General features: G+C 45.1%; 1 protein-coding gene across 4 annotated transcripts in view; it reads left to right on the forward strand.

Annotated features, from left to right (window-relative positions):
- Positions 1 to 16,588, forward strand: part of pik3cg (phosphatidylinositol-4,5-bisphosphate 3-kinase, catalytic subunit gamma) — a 64,089-nt gene that overhangs the window by 26,773 nt on the left and 20,728 nt on the right. For all 4 annotated transcript variants that reach the window (XM_068057875.1, XM_068057876.1, XM_068057877.1 and 1 more), the window contains 4 exons: positions 5,693 to 5,758; positions 5,872 to 6,097; positions 13,823 to 13,926; positions 15,952 to 16,098. In XM_068057875.1, coding sequence (XP_067913976.1) covers positions 5,693 to 5,758; positions 5,872 to 6,097; positions 13,823 to 13,926; positions 15,952 to 16,098 — 543 coding nt within the window. The remainder of the gene's footprint in view (positions 1 to 5,692; positions 5,759 to 5,871; positions 6,098 to 13,822; positions 13,927 to 15,951; positions 16,099 to 16,588) is intronic.

A 16,588-nucleotide genomic window follows, 5' to 3' on the forward strand; every position in this document is an offset into this window, starting at 1 on the left:
CCTCATTGTATCACTCTCTGATTATCTCACACCCCTCACTGTATCACTCTCTGATATACCCCAAACCCCTCATTGTATCACTCTCTGATTATCTCACACCCCTCACTGTATCACTCTCTGATATACCCCACACCCCTCACAGTATCACTCTCTGATTATCTCACACCCCTCACTGTATCACTTTCTGATATACCCCACACCCCTCTCTGTATCACTCTCTGATATACCCCAAACCCCTCATTGTATCACTCTCTGATTATCTCACACCCCTCACTGTATCACTCTCTGATATACCCCACACCCCTCATTGTATCACTCTCTGATATACCCCACACCCCTCACTTTATCACTCTCTGATATACCCCACACCCCTCACAGTCTCACTCTCTGATTATCTCACACCCCTCACTGTATCACTTTCTGATATACCCCAAACCCCTCATTGTATCACTCTCTGATTATCTCACACCCCTCACTGTATCACTCTCTGATATACCCCAAACCCCTCATTGTATCACTCTCTGATTATCTCACACCCCTCACTGTATCACTCTCTGATATACCCCACACCCCTCACAGTATCACTCTCTGATTATCTCACACCCCTCACTGTATCACTTTCTGATATACCCCACACCCCTCACTGTATCACTCTCTGATTTCCCCCAAACCCCTCATTGTATCACTCTCTGATTATCTCACACCCCTCACTGTATCACTCTCTGATATACCCCACACCCCTCACTGTTTCACTCTCTGATTATCTCACACGCCTCACTGTATCACTCTCTGATTATCTCACACCCCTCACTGTATCACTCTCTGATTATCTCACACCCCTCACTGTTTCACTCTCTGATTATCTCACACGCCTCACTGTATCACTCTCTGATTATCTCACACCCCTCATTGTATCACTCTCTGATTATCTCACACCCCTCACTGTATCACTCTCTGATATACCCCACACCCCTCACTGTTTCACTCTCTGATTATCTCACACGCCTCACTGTATCACTCTCTGATTATCTCACACCCCTCACTGTTTCACTCTCTGATAATCTCACACCACTCATTGTATCACTCTCCGATATACCCCAAACCCCTCATTGTATCACTCTCTGATATACCCCACACCCCTCACAGTCTCACTCTCTGATTATCTCACACCCCTCACTGTATCACTCTCTGATATACCCCACACCCCTCACTGTATCACTCTCTGATATACCCCACACCCCTCATTGTATCAGTCTCTGATTATCTCACACCCCTCACTGTATCACTCTCTGATATACCCCACACCCCTCATTGTATCACTCTCTGATTATCTCACACCCCTCATTGTATCACTCTCTGATTATCTCACACCCCTCACAGTATCACTCTCTGATATACCCCACACCCCTCACTGTATCACTCTCTGATATACCCCACACCCCTCACAGTATCACTCTCTGATATACCCCACACCCCTCACTGTATCACTCTCTGAAATACCCCACACCCCTCACAGTATCACTCTCTGATATACCCCACACCCCTCATTGTATCACTCTCTGATTATCTCACACCCCTCACAGTATCACTCTCTGATATACCCCACACCCCTCACTGTTTCACTCTCTGATTATCTCACACGCCTCACTGTATCACTCTCTGATTATCTCACACCCCTCACTGTATCACTCTCTGATTATCTCACACCCCTCACTGTTTCACTCTCTGATTATCTCACACGCCTCACTGTATCACTCTCTGATTATCTCACACCCCTCATTGTATCACTCTCTGATTATCTCACACCCCTCACTGTATCACTCTCTGATATACCCCACACCCCTCACTGTTTCACTCTCTGATTATCTCACACGCCTCACTGTATCACTCTCTGATTATCTCACACCCCTCACTGTTTCACTCTCTGATAATCTCACACCACTCATTGTATCACTCTCCGATATACCCCAAACCCCTCATTGTATCACTCTCTGATATACCCCACACCCCTCACAGTCTCACTCTCTGATTATCTCACACCCCTCACTGTATCACTCTCTGATATACCCCACACCCCTCACTGTATCACTCTCTGATATACCCCACACCCCTCATTGTATCAGTCTCTGATTATCTCACACCCCTCACTGTATCACTCTCTGATATACCCCACACCCCTCATTGTATCACTCTCTGATTATCTCACACCCCTCATTGTATCACTCTCTGATTATCTCACACCCCTCACAGTATCACTCTCTGATATACCCCACACCCCTCACTGTATCACTCTCTGATATACCCCACACCCCTCACAGTATCACTCTCTGATATACCCCACACCCCTCACTGTATCACTCTCTGAAATACCCCACACCCCTCACAGTATCACTCTCTGATATACCCCACACCCCTCATTGTATCACTCTCTGATTATCTCACACCCCTCACAGTATCACTCTCTGATATACCCCACACCCCTCACTGTATCACTCTCTGATATACCCCACACCCCTCACAGTATCACTCTCTGATATACCCCACACCCCTCACTGTATCACTCTCTGATATACCCCACACCCCTCACAGTATCACTCTCTGATATACCCCACACCCTTCACTGTAGCACTCCATGTTCCTCACTTCTGTGACCATTCCCCTCTAAGCTGCTGAGTCCAGAACTGAACTGTGGGTGTAGCAGTTCAGACTGAGTTATAAGGCAACTCACTGGTTGCTCCCTTGCAGCTCCTCAGGACCAGTTGGCAGTGGCATGGATTGAGATCTCGGTCTTCAGGTAATGGGCAGCCTGGGAACTGGTCTGCAACAGTCTGGATAGCAGATGGGCACTCAGTTTCTGAGGGGTTTTATGCCATTGCTACCTCTAGCCTTGACTATCCTGGCTTCCACCCTCTGTAAACTTGGGCTCATCAATAAATCTGCTGCCTGTGTCCTAACTCGCACTAAATCCTGTTCACCCATTACACCCTGTCCTCACTGATTCACATAGTCTCCTGTTCCAGCAGCACCTCGATTTTAAAATTCTCATCCTTATTTTTAAATCCCTCCATGGCCTCGCCCTTCCCTATCTCTCTAATCTCTTGGAGCCCAACATCATTCTGAGATATCTGCGCTTCTCCAATCTTGAGCTCTTGCACATCACAATTTCCATCACACTCAAGCCATAGACATTCATGCCCTCAGCTGCCTAGGCCACAAGCTCTGGGGTTCCTTCCCTAAATCTCTCCACCTCGCTCGCTTCCTTTAAGATGCTCCTTAAACCTACCTCTTTGATCAAGCTTTTGGCCACCGGTCGTAATATCTCCTTATATGAACATATGAATTAGGAGCAGAAGTAGGCCATTTGGCCCCTCCAGCCTGCTCCACCTGTTGATCTGTTTGTGTCTCGAATGTTGCTCAGTGTCAAATTTTGTCTGATAACCCTCCTGTGAAGCACCTTGGGACATTTTACTACATTAAAGGCACTCCTTCGACAACCTCTATCACCTAGAAGAACAAGAACAGCAGACACGTGGGAACACCAACCACCTGCAAGTTCCCCTCCAAGTCACACACCGTCCTGACTTGGAACGATATTGCTGTCATTGGGTTGAAATCCTGGAACTCCCTTCCTAACATTAAAAAAAATTAAAATAAAAAACATAAAAACGGACTGTAAAGGCTTCTACAGGTATGTAAAAAGGAAACGTTTGGCTAAGACAAATGTGGGTCCATTACAGGCAGTGTCAGCAGAATTAATAATGGGGAATAGAGAAATGGCAGAGAAGCTAAATGATTACTTTGTGTCTCCCTTCACTGAGGAAGATACAAGAAATCTCCCAGAATTAGCGATCCAAGGGATTAGGGAGAATGAGGAATTGAAGGAAATTAGTATTAGTAAGAAGGTTGTATTGGAGAAATTAATGGGACTGAAGGTTGATAAGTCCCCAGGACCTGATATTCTACATCCCAGAGTGTTGAAAGAGGTAGCTATGGAGATAGTGGATGCATTGGTGATCATTTTCCAAAATTCTATAGATTCTGGAGCGGTTCCTGCAGATTGGAAGGTAGCAAATGTCACCGCACTATTTAAGAAGGGAGGGAGAGAGAAAACAGGGAATTATAGACCTGTTAGCCTTACATCATGGTAGAGAAAATGCTAGAATCTATTCTAAAGGATGTGATAAATGAACACTTGGACAATAATGATCTGAATGGCCATAGTCAACATGGATTTATGAATGGGAAATCATGTTTGACGAACTTGTTGGAGTTATTTGAGGATGCTACTAACAGAATTGATAAAGGGGAGTCAGTGGATGTAATATACTTGGATTTTCAGAAGGCTTTTGATAAAGTCCCCCAAAGGAGGTTGGTTAGCAAAATTAAAGCACATGGGATAGGAGGTGATATACTAGCATGGATTTAGGATTGGTTAACAGGCAGAAAACAGAAAGTAGGAATAAACGGGCCATTCTTGCATTGGCAGGCTGTGTCTAGTGGGGTACCGCAAGGATCAGTACTTGGGTCCCAGCTTTTCACAATATACATCAATGATTTGGATGTGGGGACCATATGTAGTATTTCCAAGTTTGCGGATGACACAAAACTAGGTGGAAATGTGTGTTGTGAGGAAGATGCAAAGCAGCTTCAAGGAGATTTGGACAGATTTAGTGAATGGGCAAGAACATGGCAGATGGAATATAATGTGGAAAAATGTGAAGTTATCCATTTTGGTAGGGGGAGCAGATCTGCAGAGTATTTCTTAAATGGTAAGAGATTAGAAAGTATAGATGTACAAAGGGACCTGGGTGTCCTCATCAATAAGTCACTGAAAGCTAGTGTGCAGGTGCTGCAAGCAATTAGGAAGGCTAATGGTATGTTAGCCTTTATCGCAAAACGGTTTGAGTACAGGAGTAGTGCAGTCTTGCTTCAATTGTATAGAACCTTGGTTAGACTGCACTTGGAGGACTGTGTGCAGTTTTGGTCCCCTTACCTTAGGAAGGATATTATTGCCGTAGAGGGAGTGCAACGAAGGTTTACCAGACTTGTTCCCGGGATGGCGGGACAGTCCTATGAAGAGAGATTGGGGAAATTGGGCCTGTATTCTCGAGAGTTTCGAAGAATGAGAGGTGATCTCATCGAAAACTATAAAATACTTCAAGGGATAGAAAGGGTAGATGCCGGTAAGATGTTTCCCCTGATTGGGGAGTCTGGAACCAGGGGGCAGAATTTCAAAATAAGGGGGAAGCCACTTAGGACAGAGATGAGGAGAAATTTCTTTGCTCAGAGGGTTGTGAATCTTTGGAATTCTCTACCCGAGAGGGCTGTGGAAGCTCAGTCATTATGTTTAAAGCAGAGATTGACAGATTTCTAAGGCATTGAAGTGGATGATCAGCCATGATCGTATTGAATGGCGGAGCAGGCTCAATGGGCTGAATGGCCTACTCCTGCTCCTATGTTTCTATGTTCCTAACAGTACTGCAGATGTACTTACACCAGATGGACTGCAGAATTCAAGAAGGAGGCTCACCACCGCCTTCTCAAGGGCAATTAGGAGTGGTCAATAAAAACCGGCCTAGTCAGTGACGCTGACATCCCATGAATGATAACAACAAAAACTTGCATTTATTTTTCATGTACCCCTACCTGAGGGATGTGTGCTTATTCATATATTATTTGAAACTGATTTCAGGCAGTCAAGTTCGAGCCCTACCATGACAGTGCCCTTGCCCGATTTCTCCTCAAACGAGCATTAAGAGTGAGTACACAGTCTCCCTTTGTCAGTTGGAAGAACATTTATGATCTTTTTTCCCAAAATAGATTTTTAATTACAAACCTACCTCACCTTTTACTTTTTTGACTCCTTGCTAGAGTAAACGAATTGGACATTTTCTGTTCTGGTTTTTGAGGAGTGAAGTGGCTGAGTCAATGCACTATCGCCAACGTTACGCCGTCATTCTAGAGGCTTACCTCCGAGGCTGTGGGACTGCCATGCTGATGGATTTTATGAAGCAGGTCAAGGTGATGGAAGCTCTGCACAAGGTGACACTGGAGATAAAGAATGTCACAGCTGAAAAGTATGATGTTTCAGCTCAAGGTATGCTAATAAATTTTATGCTGCAATGTGGTGATGCCATAAGTTCTGGCCAGATTGGAGATGATTGATAATTCTCCCCTCTTAATCACACCTGGAGACTGCAATGCTGTAAGTGACTGGGGTTGCTTTTACACACCGAATTCATAATGCATAACTATCCTCCACTCACTGCATTTTGCTGGAGAAATATTCCTGCTTTTATTGGGAGACGCTGCTGTAGTTTTGGTCATGACTTCTGTTTGCTGTAATGCATAGAGGCCCTGTTTAAATAGATTCCGTTTGGTGAGCAATTAAGCTACTTACATTTAACCCTTCGATTACAAGGTGGGTTCAGGGAGACTGTTGCCCCCCTGAAATGACTGGTTTTATTTGCTTTCAGCTTGTGCATTGACATCAAAATAAAGAGTAGTCAAGGCTCTCGAGGAGACTCGGTGGTACAGCAGCTTAAACACTGGCCTTTCACCTGTGCATCCTGGGTTTAATTCCAGCCCAGGTTGATGGGATGATAGTCTCTCCTGTCTGTTAGGGTCTTATGAGAAAATGAGTTGAACAGTTCCAAAGCACAAATCTCCCCTTGAATTGGCCTTGGAGAGGGTGCAGAGGAGATTTACTGGAATGGTACCAGGAAGGAGGGACTTTAGCTTTTTTTTATTTGTTCATGGGATGTGACTGTTGCTGACAAGGCCAGTATTTATTTCCCATCCACAATTACCCTTGAGAAGGTTGTACTCAGCTGCCTTCTTGAACTACTGCAGTCCATGTGGTGTAGATACACCCACAGTGTTGTTAGGAAGGGAGTTCCAGGATTATGACTCAGCGACAGTGAAGGAATGGCGATTTAGTTCCAAGTCAGGATGGTGGGTGGCTTGAAGGGGAACTTGTAGGTGGTCATGTTCCCATGCATCTGCTGCCCTTGTCCTTCTAGATTGTAGAGGTCGCTGGTTTTGAATGTGCTGTTGAAGGAGGCGTGGTGAGTTGCTGCAGTTTGTCTTGTATGTGGTACACACTGCTGCCACTGTGCACTGGTGATGGAGGGAATGAATGTTTAAAGGGGGGATGGGGTGCCAATCAAGTGGGCTGCTTTGTCCTGGATGGTGTTGAGCTTCTTGAGTATTGTTGGAGCTGCACTCCAGCTGGTAGCTGGTGGTAGGCGGGAATGTGGAGCTGAGGTTACAGTCAGATCAACCATGATCATATTGAATGGTGGAACAGGCTCGAGGGCCCGAGTGGTCTACTGCTGCACCTAATTTGTATGTTCATCCAGGCAAGTGGAGAGTATTCCATTACACTCCTGACTTGTGCTTTGTAGACGATGGACAGGCTTTGGGGAATCAGGAGGTGAGTTACTCACTGCAGAGTTCCCAGCCTCTGACCTGCTCTTGTAGCCACAGTATAGATGTGGCTGGTCCAGTTAAGTTTCAGATCAATGGTAACCCTCAGGATGTTGATAGTGGGGGATTCAGCGATGGTAATGCCATTGAATGTCAAGGGGAGATGGCTGGATTCTCTCTTGTTGGAGATGGTCAGTGTCTGGCACTTGTGATGCACGAATGTAACTTGCCACTTATCAGCCCAAGCCTGAATATTGTCCAGGTCTTGCTGTATGTGGATATGGACTGCCTCAATATCGGAGGCGTTGTGAATGGTACTGAACATTGTGCAATCATCAGCGTACGTGCCCCCACTTCTGACATTATGATTGAGGGAAGGTCATTGATAAAGCAGCTGAAGATGGTTGGGCCTTGGACATGACCCTGAGGAACTCCTGCAGCGATGTCCTGGAGCTGAGATAATTGTCCTCCAACAACCAGTGGCACAGTGGCGCAGTGGTTAGCACCGCAGCCTCACAGCTCCAGCGACCCGTGTTCAATTCTGGGTACTGCCTGTGTGGAGTTTGCAAGTTCTCCCTGTGTCTGCGTGGGTTTCCTCCGGGTGTTCCAGTTTCCTCCCACATGCCAAAGACTTGCAGGTTGATCGGTAAATTGGCCATTATAAATTGCCCCTAGTATAGGTAGGTGGTAGGGAAATATAGGGACAGGTGGGGATGTGGTAGGAATATGGAATTAGTGTAGGATTAGTATAAATGGGTGGTTGATGGTCGGTACAGGCCGAAGGGCCTGTTTCAGTGCTGTATCACTAAACTAAACCACAACCATCTTCCTTTGTGCTAGGTATGACTCCAACCAGCGGAGAGTTTTCCCTCCTAATTCCTATTGATGTCAATTTTGCCAGCTGTTACGAGGGATTCCATTTTTTGTTAAAACTTGAGAATCTATATTTTTAAAACTGAAAAGGGTTCCATGGATGCTGGAATCTTGAAGAAGCTGAACTTTGGGTGTTTTTCTTAAAATAAGTTACCAGAAGGTTTGGACTGAATGTAAACAAGTTTTACTGAACAGCACCAGTTGGCAAAGAACCCAGCAGAGGGTTGTCTTTTGACCTGAAGAGTTATTTGCAAGGAAGTGACAAGCCAGGATTTATAGATGTCACACGACTTGCCTCTGGACAGGTTATGTCTCATTTTGAACTGTTAAAAACAGGCAGTTGGAGTTTGCTTATTGATCTGCCAGGAGAACAGAAGAAGATCCAACCAGCCCATCTTTCTCTTGAAAAGCAAATCCTGTGTCAAGTGTGTTTCCTGTTGCCTCCTGTATTTGGAGAAATCCTGCATGTTTGCAGAAACCTTGCATCTTTGAAGGAACTTTGCATCGAATGTATGAGAATTGAAATCTTTGTTGCTGCACACCTGATGTAAGACCTATGTGAAGCCTTCTGTAGCTGCATCTTTCTGAAAGCCTAACCAAACTGATCTTCAACATCGCCTGGAAGGAACTGTCCTGGGAAGATCCTAGTGACAGCCGCCTATATGCCTTTGGGACACCTCACCAAAACAAAGGACATTTTCCGTACCTACCTTTCAATCTAAGTGGGTTTTTTAAGTTCCTTCAATTTCTTTGTAACAGCCGTAAAAAAAAATCCCTTCTTTTCCCCCAGTTAACCTGTTGTGTATGTATGTGTATGCGTGTGGGGGCTAGGATAAATAAGGGAATTTAATATTTCAGTTCGCTTGCATGCTTACTTTAGTATTGGTTAAGACTTGGTTTCTAATAAATGAATAGGTTTGTTGTTTATGGAAGAAACCTGGTTGCTGTGCTTTATTCTGTGGTAAAATAGAGTATCTGATTGACTGTTTTGGTCAGTGGAAAAATTTAAACATATGTTGTGACCTGTGGAGAAGTAGGACTGAATTAACAGTGTACTCCTCCCGCCTTGGTCATAACACAGGGCTCCATAAAGCCACACTTGATCAAATGCTGCCTTGATGTCAAGGGAAGTGACTGCCATCTCACCTCTGGAATTCAGCTCTTTTGTCCATGTTTGGTCCTTATGGAACCCAAACTGAACATTGCTGAGCCGGTTATTGCTTTGAAAGTGCCGCTTGATGGGAAGTGTTGACGACACTTCCCATCACTTTACTGATGGTTTAGAGTAGACTGATGGGCCAGTATTTGGCTGGATTGGATTTGACATGCCTGGACAATTTTCCACTTTGTTGGCTAGATGCCAGTGTTGTAGCTGTACTGGAACAGCTTGGCTAGGGGCGCGGCGGAGACAAGGACGGCCGGTGGGTCTGATACCAGTGGCGAGCTCACTGTACAATGTGTCTTTGGGGATCCTGCCATCTTCCATGCGGCTCACATGGCCAAGCCATCTCAAGCGCCGCTGACTCAGTAGTGTGTATAAGCTGGGGATGTTGGCCGCCTCGAGGACTTCTGTGTTGGAGATACAGTCCAGCCACCTGATGCCAAGTATTCTCCGGAGGCAGCGAAGATGGAATGAATTGGGACGTCGCTGTTGGCTGACATACGTTGTCCAGGCCTCGCTGCCATAGAGCAAAGTACTGAGGACACAGGCCTGATACACTCGGACCTTTGTGTTCCGTGTCAGTGCGCCATTTTCCCACACTCTCTTGGCCAGTGTGGACATAGCAGTGGAAGCCTTACCCATGCGCTTGTTGATTTCTGCATCTAGAGACAGGTTACTGGTGATAGTTAAGCCTAGGTAGGTGAACTCTTGAACCACTTCCAGAGCGTGGTCACCAATATTGATGGATGGAGCATTTCTGACGTCCTACCCCATGATGTTCATTTTTTTGAAGCTGATGGTTAGGCCAAATTCATTGCAAGCAGCCGCAAACCTGTCAATGAGACTCTGCAGGCACTCTTCAGTGTGAGATGTTAAAGCAGCATCGTCAGCAAAGAGGAGTTCCCTGATGAGGACTTTCCGTACTTTGGACTTCGCTCTTAGACGGGCAAGGTTGAACAACCTGCCCCCTGATCTTGTGTGGAGGAAAATTCCTTCTTCAGAGGATTTGAACGCATGTGAAAGCAGCAGGGAGAAGAAAATCCCAAAAAGTGTGGGTGCGAGAACACAGCCCTGTTTCACACCACTCAGGATAGGAAAGGGCTCTGATGAGGAGCCACCATGTTGAATTGTGCCTTTCATATTGTCATCGAATGAGGTGATGATACTTAGTAGCTTTGGTGGGCATCCAATCTTTTCTAGTAGTCTGAAGAGACCACGTCTGCTGACGAGGTCAAAGGCTTTGGTGAGATCAATGAAAGCAATGTAGAGGGGCATCTGTTGTTCACGGCATTTCTCCTGTATCTGACGAAGGGAGAACAGCATGTCAATGGTCGATCTCTCTGCACGAAAGCCACACTGTGCCTCAGGGTAGACACGCTCGGCCAGCTTCTGGAGCCTGTTCAGAGCGACTCGAGCAAAGACTTTCCCCACTATGCTGAGCAGGGAGATTCCACGGTAGTTGTTGCAGTCACCGGGGTCACCTTTGTTTTTATAGAGGGTGATAATATTGGCATCGCGCATGTCCTGAGGTGCAGATACACAGGTGAGTAAAGTAGTCAATTAGATATAGCAATAAAAAGCAAACAGCCCCTATGGCTTTGAATTTCGAGGCACTGAATACAAAAGCTTAGTTTTATTGCCATTGGAGTATTAGGTATAGTTTTTGGCACCCAAGAATAACAAATAATAACAAGAATTTATATAATGTCTTCAACATATAAAGCTATCCTGAGCTACTTCACAGAGATAAAATGGGAATAAATGGTTGCTGCACAAAGAAGGAGATATTAGGAGAGGTGACCAAAAGCTTGGCCAAATCTTTGGATTTTAAGGAGTGTCTGAAAGCAGGAGAGGGAATTTAAGAGACAGAGGGGCTTAGACAGTACATTCTAGAGCTTGGGGCCTAGGCAGCTGAAGCCGGTAGAAGAGGGAAGGGGTGGGAGGCACACAAGAGGCCAGAGTCAGTCAGTGGGTTGTATTTCTAGAAGAGCTAATAGCGATAGATGCAAGTTCATGAAAGAATTTAAACATGAGGATAAGAATTTAAAATTTGAAGTGCTGGGGTCTGGGAGCCAATAGAAGTGAACAAAGACAGGGTGACGTGATAGGATACAGCCAATTGAGTTTTGGATGAGTTGATGTTCATTGAGGATGGAAGATGGGAGGCTGGCCATGAGAGCATTGGAATAGTTGAGTACAGAGCTGATAAAGGCATGCTTGAGATTTCAGCAATAGATAGGCTGAAGCAGGGCAGTGGCGGGCATATTACAAAGGTAGAAGTGGGTGGTCTTTGTAATGAAGAGGATATGTGGTCAGAAGATCAGCCCAGCGTCAGACAGGATTCTGAAATTGTGAAGAGTCCAGTTCTGCTTGAGACAGTAGCCAGGAAGATGGATGGAATCAGTGGCATGGGTACAAAGTTTGCTGCGGGGCCTTAGATCTTCTAAATATTTAACAGGAGGCAATTGTGTCTCATCCAAGACTGAATTTCAAACAACCACTCTGACAACCTAAAGGCAAAGGATGGGTCCAGAGAGGTGGTGGAGAAATAGAGCTAGGTGTTATTGGTGTACATGTGGAAGCTAACCCCATGTCTGCAGATGATGTTGACTAGGAGTAGCATGCAGGTGGGGAACAGGAGGGAGTCAAAGATAGATTCTTGGGCAACAGAAAGCAAAGGTGTAGGGGTAAGAAGAGAAGGTAAGAGTGAAGCCAAGCGAGGACAATCCCACTGAGCTGGACAATGGAGGAAAAGCATTGAAAGAATATAGTAAGGTCAACTGTCTCACAGTCTGCAGTTAGGTTGAGAAGGATGAGGAGGGCTAAGGTATTATGGTCACAGTGATAGAGGATGTAATTTGTGACTTTAATACTGGCCATTTCAGTGCTGTGTCAGAGCTGAAAACCTGATGGGAGAGATTCAAAGATGTAGTTGCGGGAAAGGTGGACACAAAATTGGGAGGCCCCAACATGTTCAAGAACTTTGGAGAGGAAAAGGAGGTTGGAGATGGGATAATAATTTACAAGGACTGAGGGGTTAAAAGGGATTTATTTTGAGGAAGGGATGATGACAGTTTTGAAAGGGAGATGGACAATACCTGAGAAGAGGGAAATATTTACAATGCCAGCAAGCGTGGGGGCCAGGAAAGGAAGTTGGTTGGTTAGAAATATATTGGGATTGGGGTCAAAGGAGCAGGTAGTGGGCCCCATGAAAAAAATTAGTTGGGAGAGGACATGAGAGGAGATAAGAGAGAAACTAAAAAATACGTAGGGCCAGGGTCAGGGTAAAGGGTTTTTGGGGAGGTTTGGTTCAGTGGGCAAGAGGAAGCGGGGAAAAGAGCAGAGGCAGCTAAATGGAAGGTCTCAATCACAGAGTCATAGAATGGTACCAGACCAGAAGGAGGCCATTTGGACTGTTATGTTTGTGCCAGCTCTCTGAGGAGCAACTCAGCTCGTCCCACTCCCCCGTCCTTTCCCTGAAGCCCTGTAATTTCTTTCTCGTAAGATAACTGTCACATTCCCTTTTGAAAGCCACGATTGAATCTGCCTCCAACATACGTTCAGGCAGTGCATTCCAGATCTTAACCACTCACTGTGTAAAAAAGATATTCCTCATGTCATCAATGGTTCTTTTGCTCTCAAGAAGTCCATGAGCTCCTTGCTGTTGATGTTGGAGACGAGAGTGTAAAGGAAACGGGTTTAAAGAGATGATTGATCGTGGAGAAAAGAAGTTATCTTTAGTCTGCAGGAGGATCCTGGAGTAGTGGGCGGTTTTGACAGAGGAGAGTGAGACCCAACAGTGGCTGATATGGTGCAACCACATCTGTTGATGAAGACAGAACCAGTTGTGCGCCTGATGTTCTCAAATCTGTGCTCCCTTGGCCTGAAGGGAGTGAAGATATCTGGGGGTATTGACCAGGATATAAAATATATAAAGGAAGGGTAGAAAAGCAATGGAATAAGTGCAATGCAATAATCACCACATAATCTGTTTTTTTTAAGTGATATTGATTGAGGAATAACTATTGGCCAGAAACCCAGGGATAATTTCCCTGCTGTTCTTCAAAATAGTGCCATGGGATCCTTTACGTTTGCCTGAGAGATCAGACATTTCCTCAGTTTAATGTCTCACCTGAAAGATGGCACCCTCGCCAGTGTAGCACTCCCTCAGTACTGCACTGACGTGTCAGCCTAGATTTTTGTGCTCAAGTCTCTGGAATGGGACTTGAACCTACGAACTCAGAGGCGAAAGTGCTACCAACTGAGCCATGGCTGACATGGGAATTAAAAATTCAGGGTTTTTTCATTAAAGCTGTGAAGTGTTTGATGTTTTACTGATTGAATCTCTTTTGTTTGTAGCGATCTCTCAGTTAAGACACAAACTTGAGAAGCTCCAGTCATCCGGTTTCCCAGAATGTTTCCGAGTCCCGTACGACCCCGGTCTTCGTGCAGGGATTCTTGTGGTAGGTTAAACTATATGGGAGCAATTTTTCCTGGATAGTTAAGGTCCTAAAGAGCCTCTGAAGTGGCCACGATAGGGTTCTGAGCTGCGACCCTGCTTTAGTTTGCATTTAATGCAAGATGCCATCTTGGTAAAGGATTTGAAGCTTGCGCTAGGAATGGCCGTCCAGACGATCATTATAGCATCATAGAGTCATTTATGGCATAGAAAGAGGCCAGTCAGCCCATGAAATCCATGCTAATTGCCATTTAAATTGCCGGCTAGTGCTCACTAATGAGGTTGTACAGCATTTTGGTGACTCGTGTTTGCCCTAACACCCTCTCCTAACAGCGAGCACCAATTTGGAGTAAACCAGTTGTTGCAGAGGATTCTGAATGCTATTTAAATGTATGTCAGCTTTTACTGTTCATTTCCTGCTGGTGGTTTGAAGAGGACTTTCTCAGACATTTTAACAAGACTTCACCAACACTCTAGCAACATTTATTCTGGAAATTCTCTGCGGACTTCACCTGAACAGAGTGAGTGGTGTGCTACTGTAGCTTATTGGGCAAGTTGTAGGAGTCACCAGCAGAAAGGGAGAGCTTGGTAATCGGCATCTTGCGAGGGGTCCTCCTTTGTCTCCAGAAGGAACGGGAGGAGGACATGAGACCAGGCAGAGCAGTATTGAGAGAGAGGGACAGGAGGGTGAGGTAGACCCTTCTCCCCTGTGGATATAGGATGCCCCTGCTCCTCGAGACCTCCTCTACCAGGGCCTCCAATGATGTATCCGAAATCCTGTGCACTGTCTCACTCGGTCCTTGAACCATTCTTCCAGGTTGTCTTCTCTCCCAGCCAGCACACTCCACATCTTCAGTGGATTGGGTCTGTGCAGTCTACATATACAGCTCCAGGGAAATTGTGCCTAATCAGCGCTTGAGTGCTAAACCTGCAGTTATCAGTTTCAGCACCTGCAGGCACGTTTAAATCATGTTAGTCATCAAATGGCCTGAAGATTGCCTGCTAAATCCACACTTCAAACAGCCATTTCTAATTAGCACAGCACCCATTTTGTGCCAATTTTCACCCTTTGGCCAGGATAGCCCCCAGAGTATCTGAATGTTTAATTGCACCCTGAAAGTGGCACAGATTGCTGTTGCACGGAGTGGAAGGTGTGGCAGTAAACCATTCATGTCTACATTATGGGATAGACTAATGTTTAATTTGGTCATTTATTCTTTCACCGCCAGAACATTCCTTTTGAGCCTTGTTTAATTTAATTTGAAAAGACTCGATCCCCATATTTGTCTCTCTCATCTTCCAATTTTCTTCTTTTTTCTCCTGAGGATGCATTCTGCTGGTTCCACAGTCATCAGCCACCCTTCAGTACCTCATCCATTCTTCATGGGTGAGCCTAGGCAGTGAGTGTCAGTGTGATATTGAGCTGAACCCGCTCGTCCTCACCTGTTGTATATACTGTTTTCCAACAGGGGTCACTGCATAATAATCTGGTTGATTAACTCTGTCCCCCTCAGTTCAGAAGCGCAGTTCTTCATTGTAGTGCCTCTCTCTCTGCCAGGGCTGTGTGGTGACAGAGTGCAGCTATTCCCCAATACTTAGAGCCATTGAATGGAAGCTACAAGGCAGTCTCATGGATTCCCCGTGCAATTCCAGTTTTGACCATTCTAATGTTGGAGAATTTGAGAAACACTTGGACCTCCCCTGGGCCATCTTAGTATAGATTATTATTCATGTGTAAACGTAGATTATTCGATCATCAGAAATTGGATTTTTAAAAAATCTTTTGACATCAGTTTTATCTAAATAATAAGGCACTAAACTTAAAAGTCATTCATCATGTGTGTAACACTTGGAGACGTTTATAAGAGATCTGATAAGTGCTATATAAACACCAATATTTATGGCCGGGACGTAGTCATGACTAGATTCATTTTGTAATCAATATAAATATGTTGTAAAATTCCCGCCAGAATGCAGAATGAAAGAGTCTGTCTGACTCACTGTTTACCTGCTATTGACTAACCTGCAGGTGGATAAATGCAAAGTTATGCCATCAAAGAAAAAGCCCCTGTGGCTAGAGTTTAAGTGTGCAGACCTCACCTCCATATCCCAGGATACCATTGGGATCATCTTTAAGCATGGAGATGACCTGCGACAGGACATGCTGATCATACAGGTACCTGCTGTGATGCTCGGAAATTCTTGTGTTCTACAATTTTGGATATTCTTCACACTCTTCATTACAACATCCAAAGCTGTAACTAAGCATCCTTCACTGTTACATCCTCTACTACACACTATCAATTGCTATAGTGGGCTGTATGTCAATGCTTTTTACTAAAATGTTCACTCCTCACAACACTTTGTGTCTCTTAATGTAACATTCTTTGATATGCTGCTTAATCTCCCATACCTCTCACTGTAACACTCTGCTGTCTCACTGTAATGCTCTCTGATACACCCCCTTACTGTAATACAGCTATCTGCTATACCTCTCACTGTCACACTCTCTGATACACCCCTTACTGGAACTCTCTAAGTCCTGTTACTGTAACATTTAGAAAGACACATGCCTCACTTTAATATTCTCCACTGTAATGGTGCTATAATCAATGGCCTCCACATACCAACCTTAGAACACTGCAAAATAGCCGGTAACATAGGCG

Source organism: Heterodontus francisci, chromosome 26 (assembly GCF_036365525.1).
Source record: "Heterodontus francisci isolate sHetFra1 chromosome 26, sHetFra1.hap1, whole genome shotgun sequence".
Taxonomy (NCBI): Eukaryota; Metazoa; Chordata; class Chondrichthyes; order Heterodontiformes; family Heterodontidae; genus Heterodontus; species Heterodontus francisci.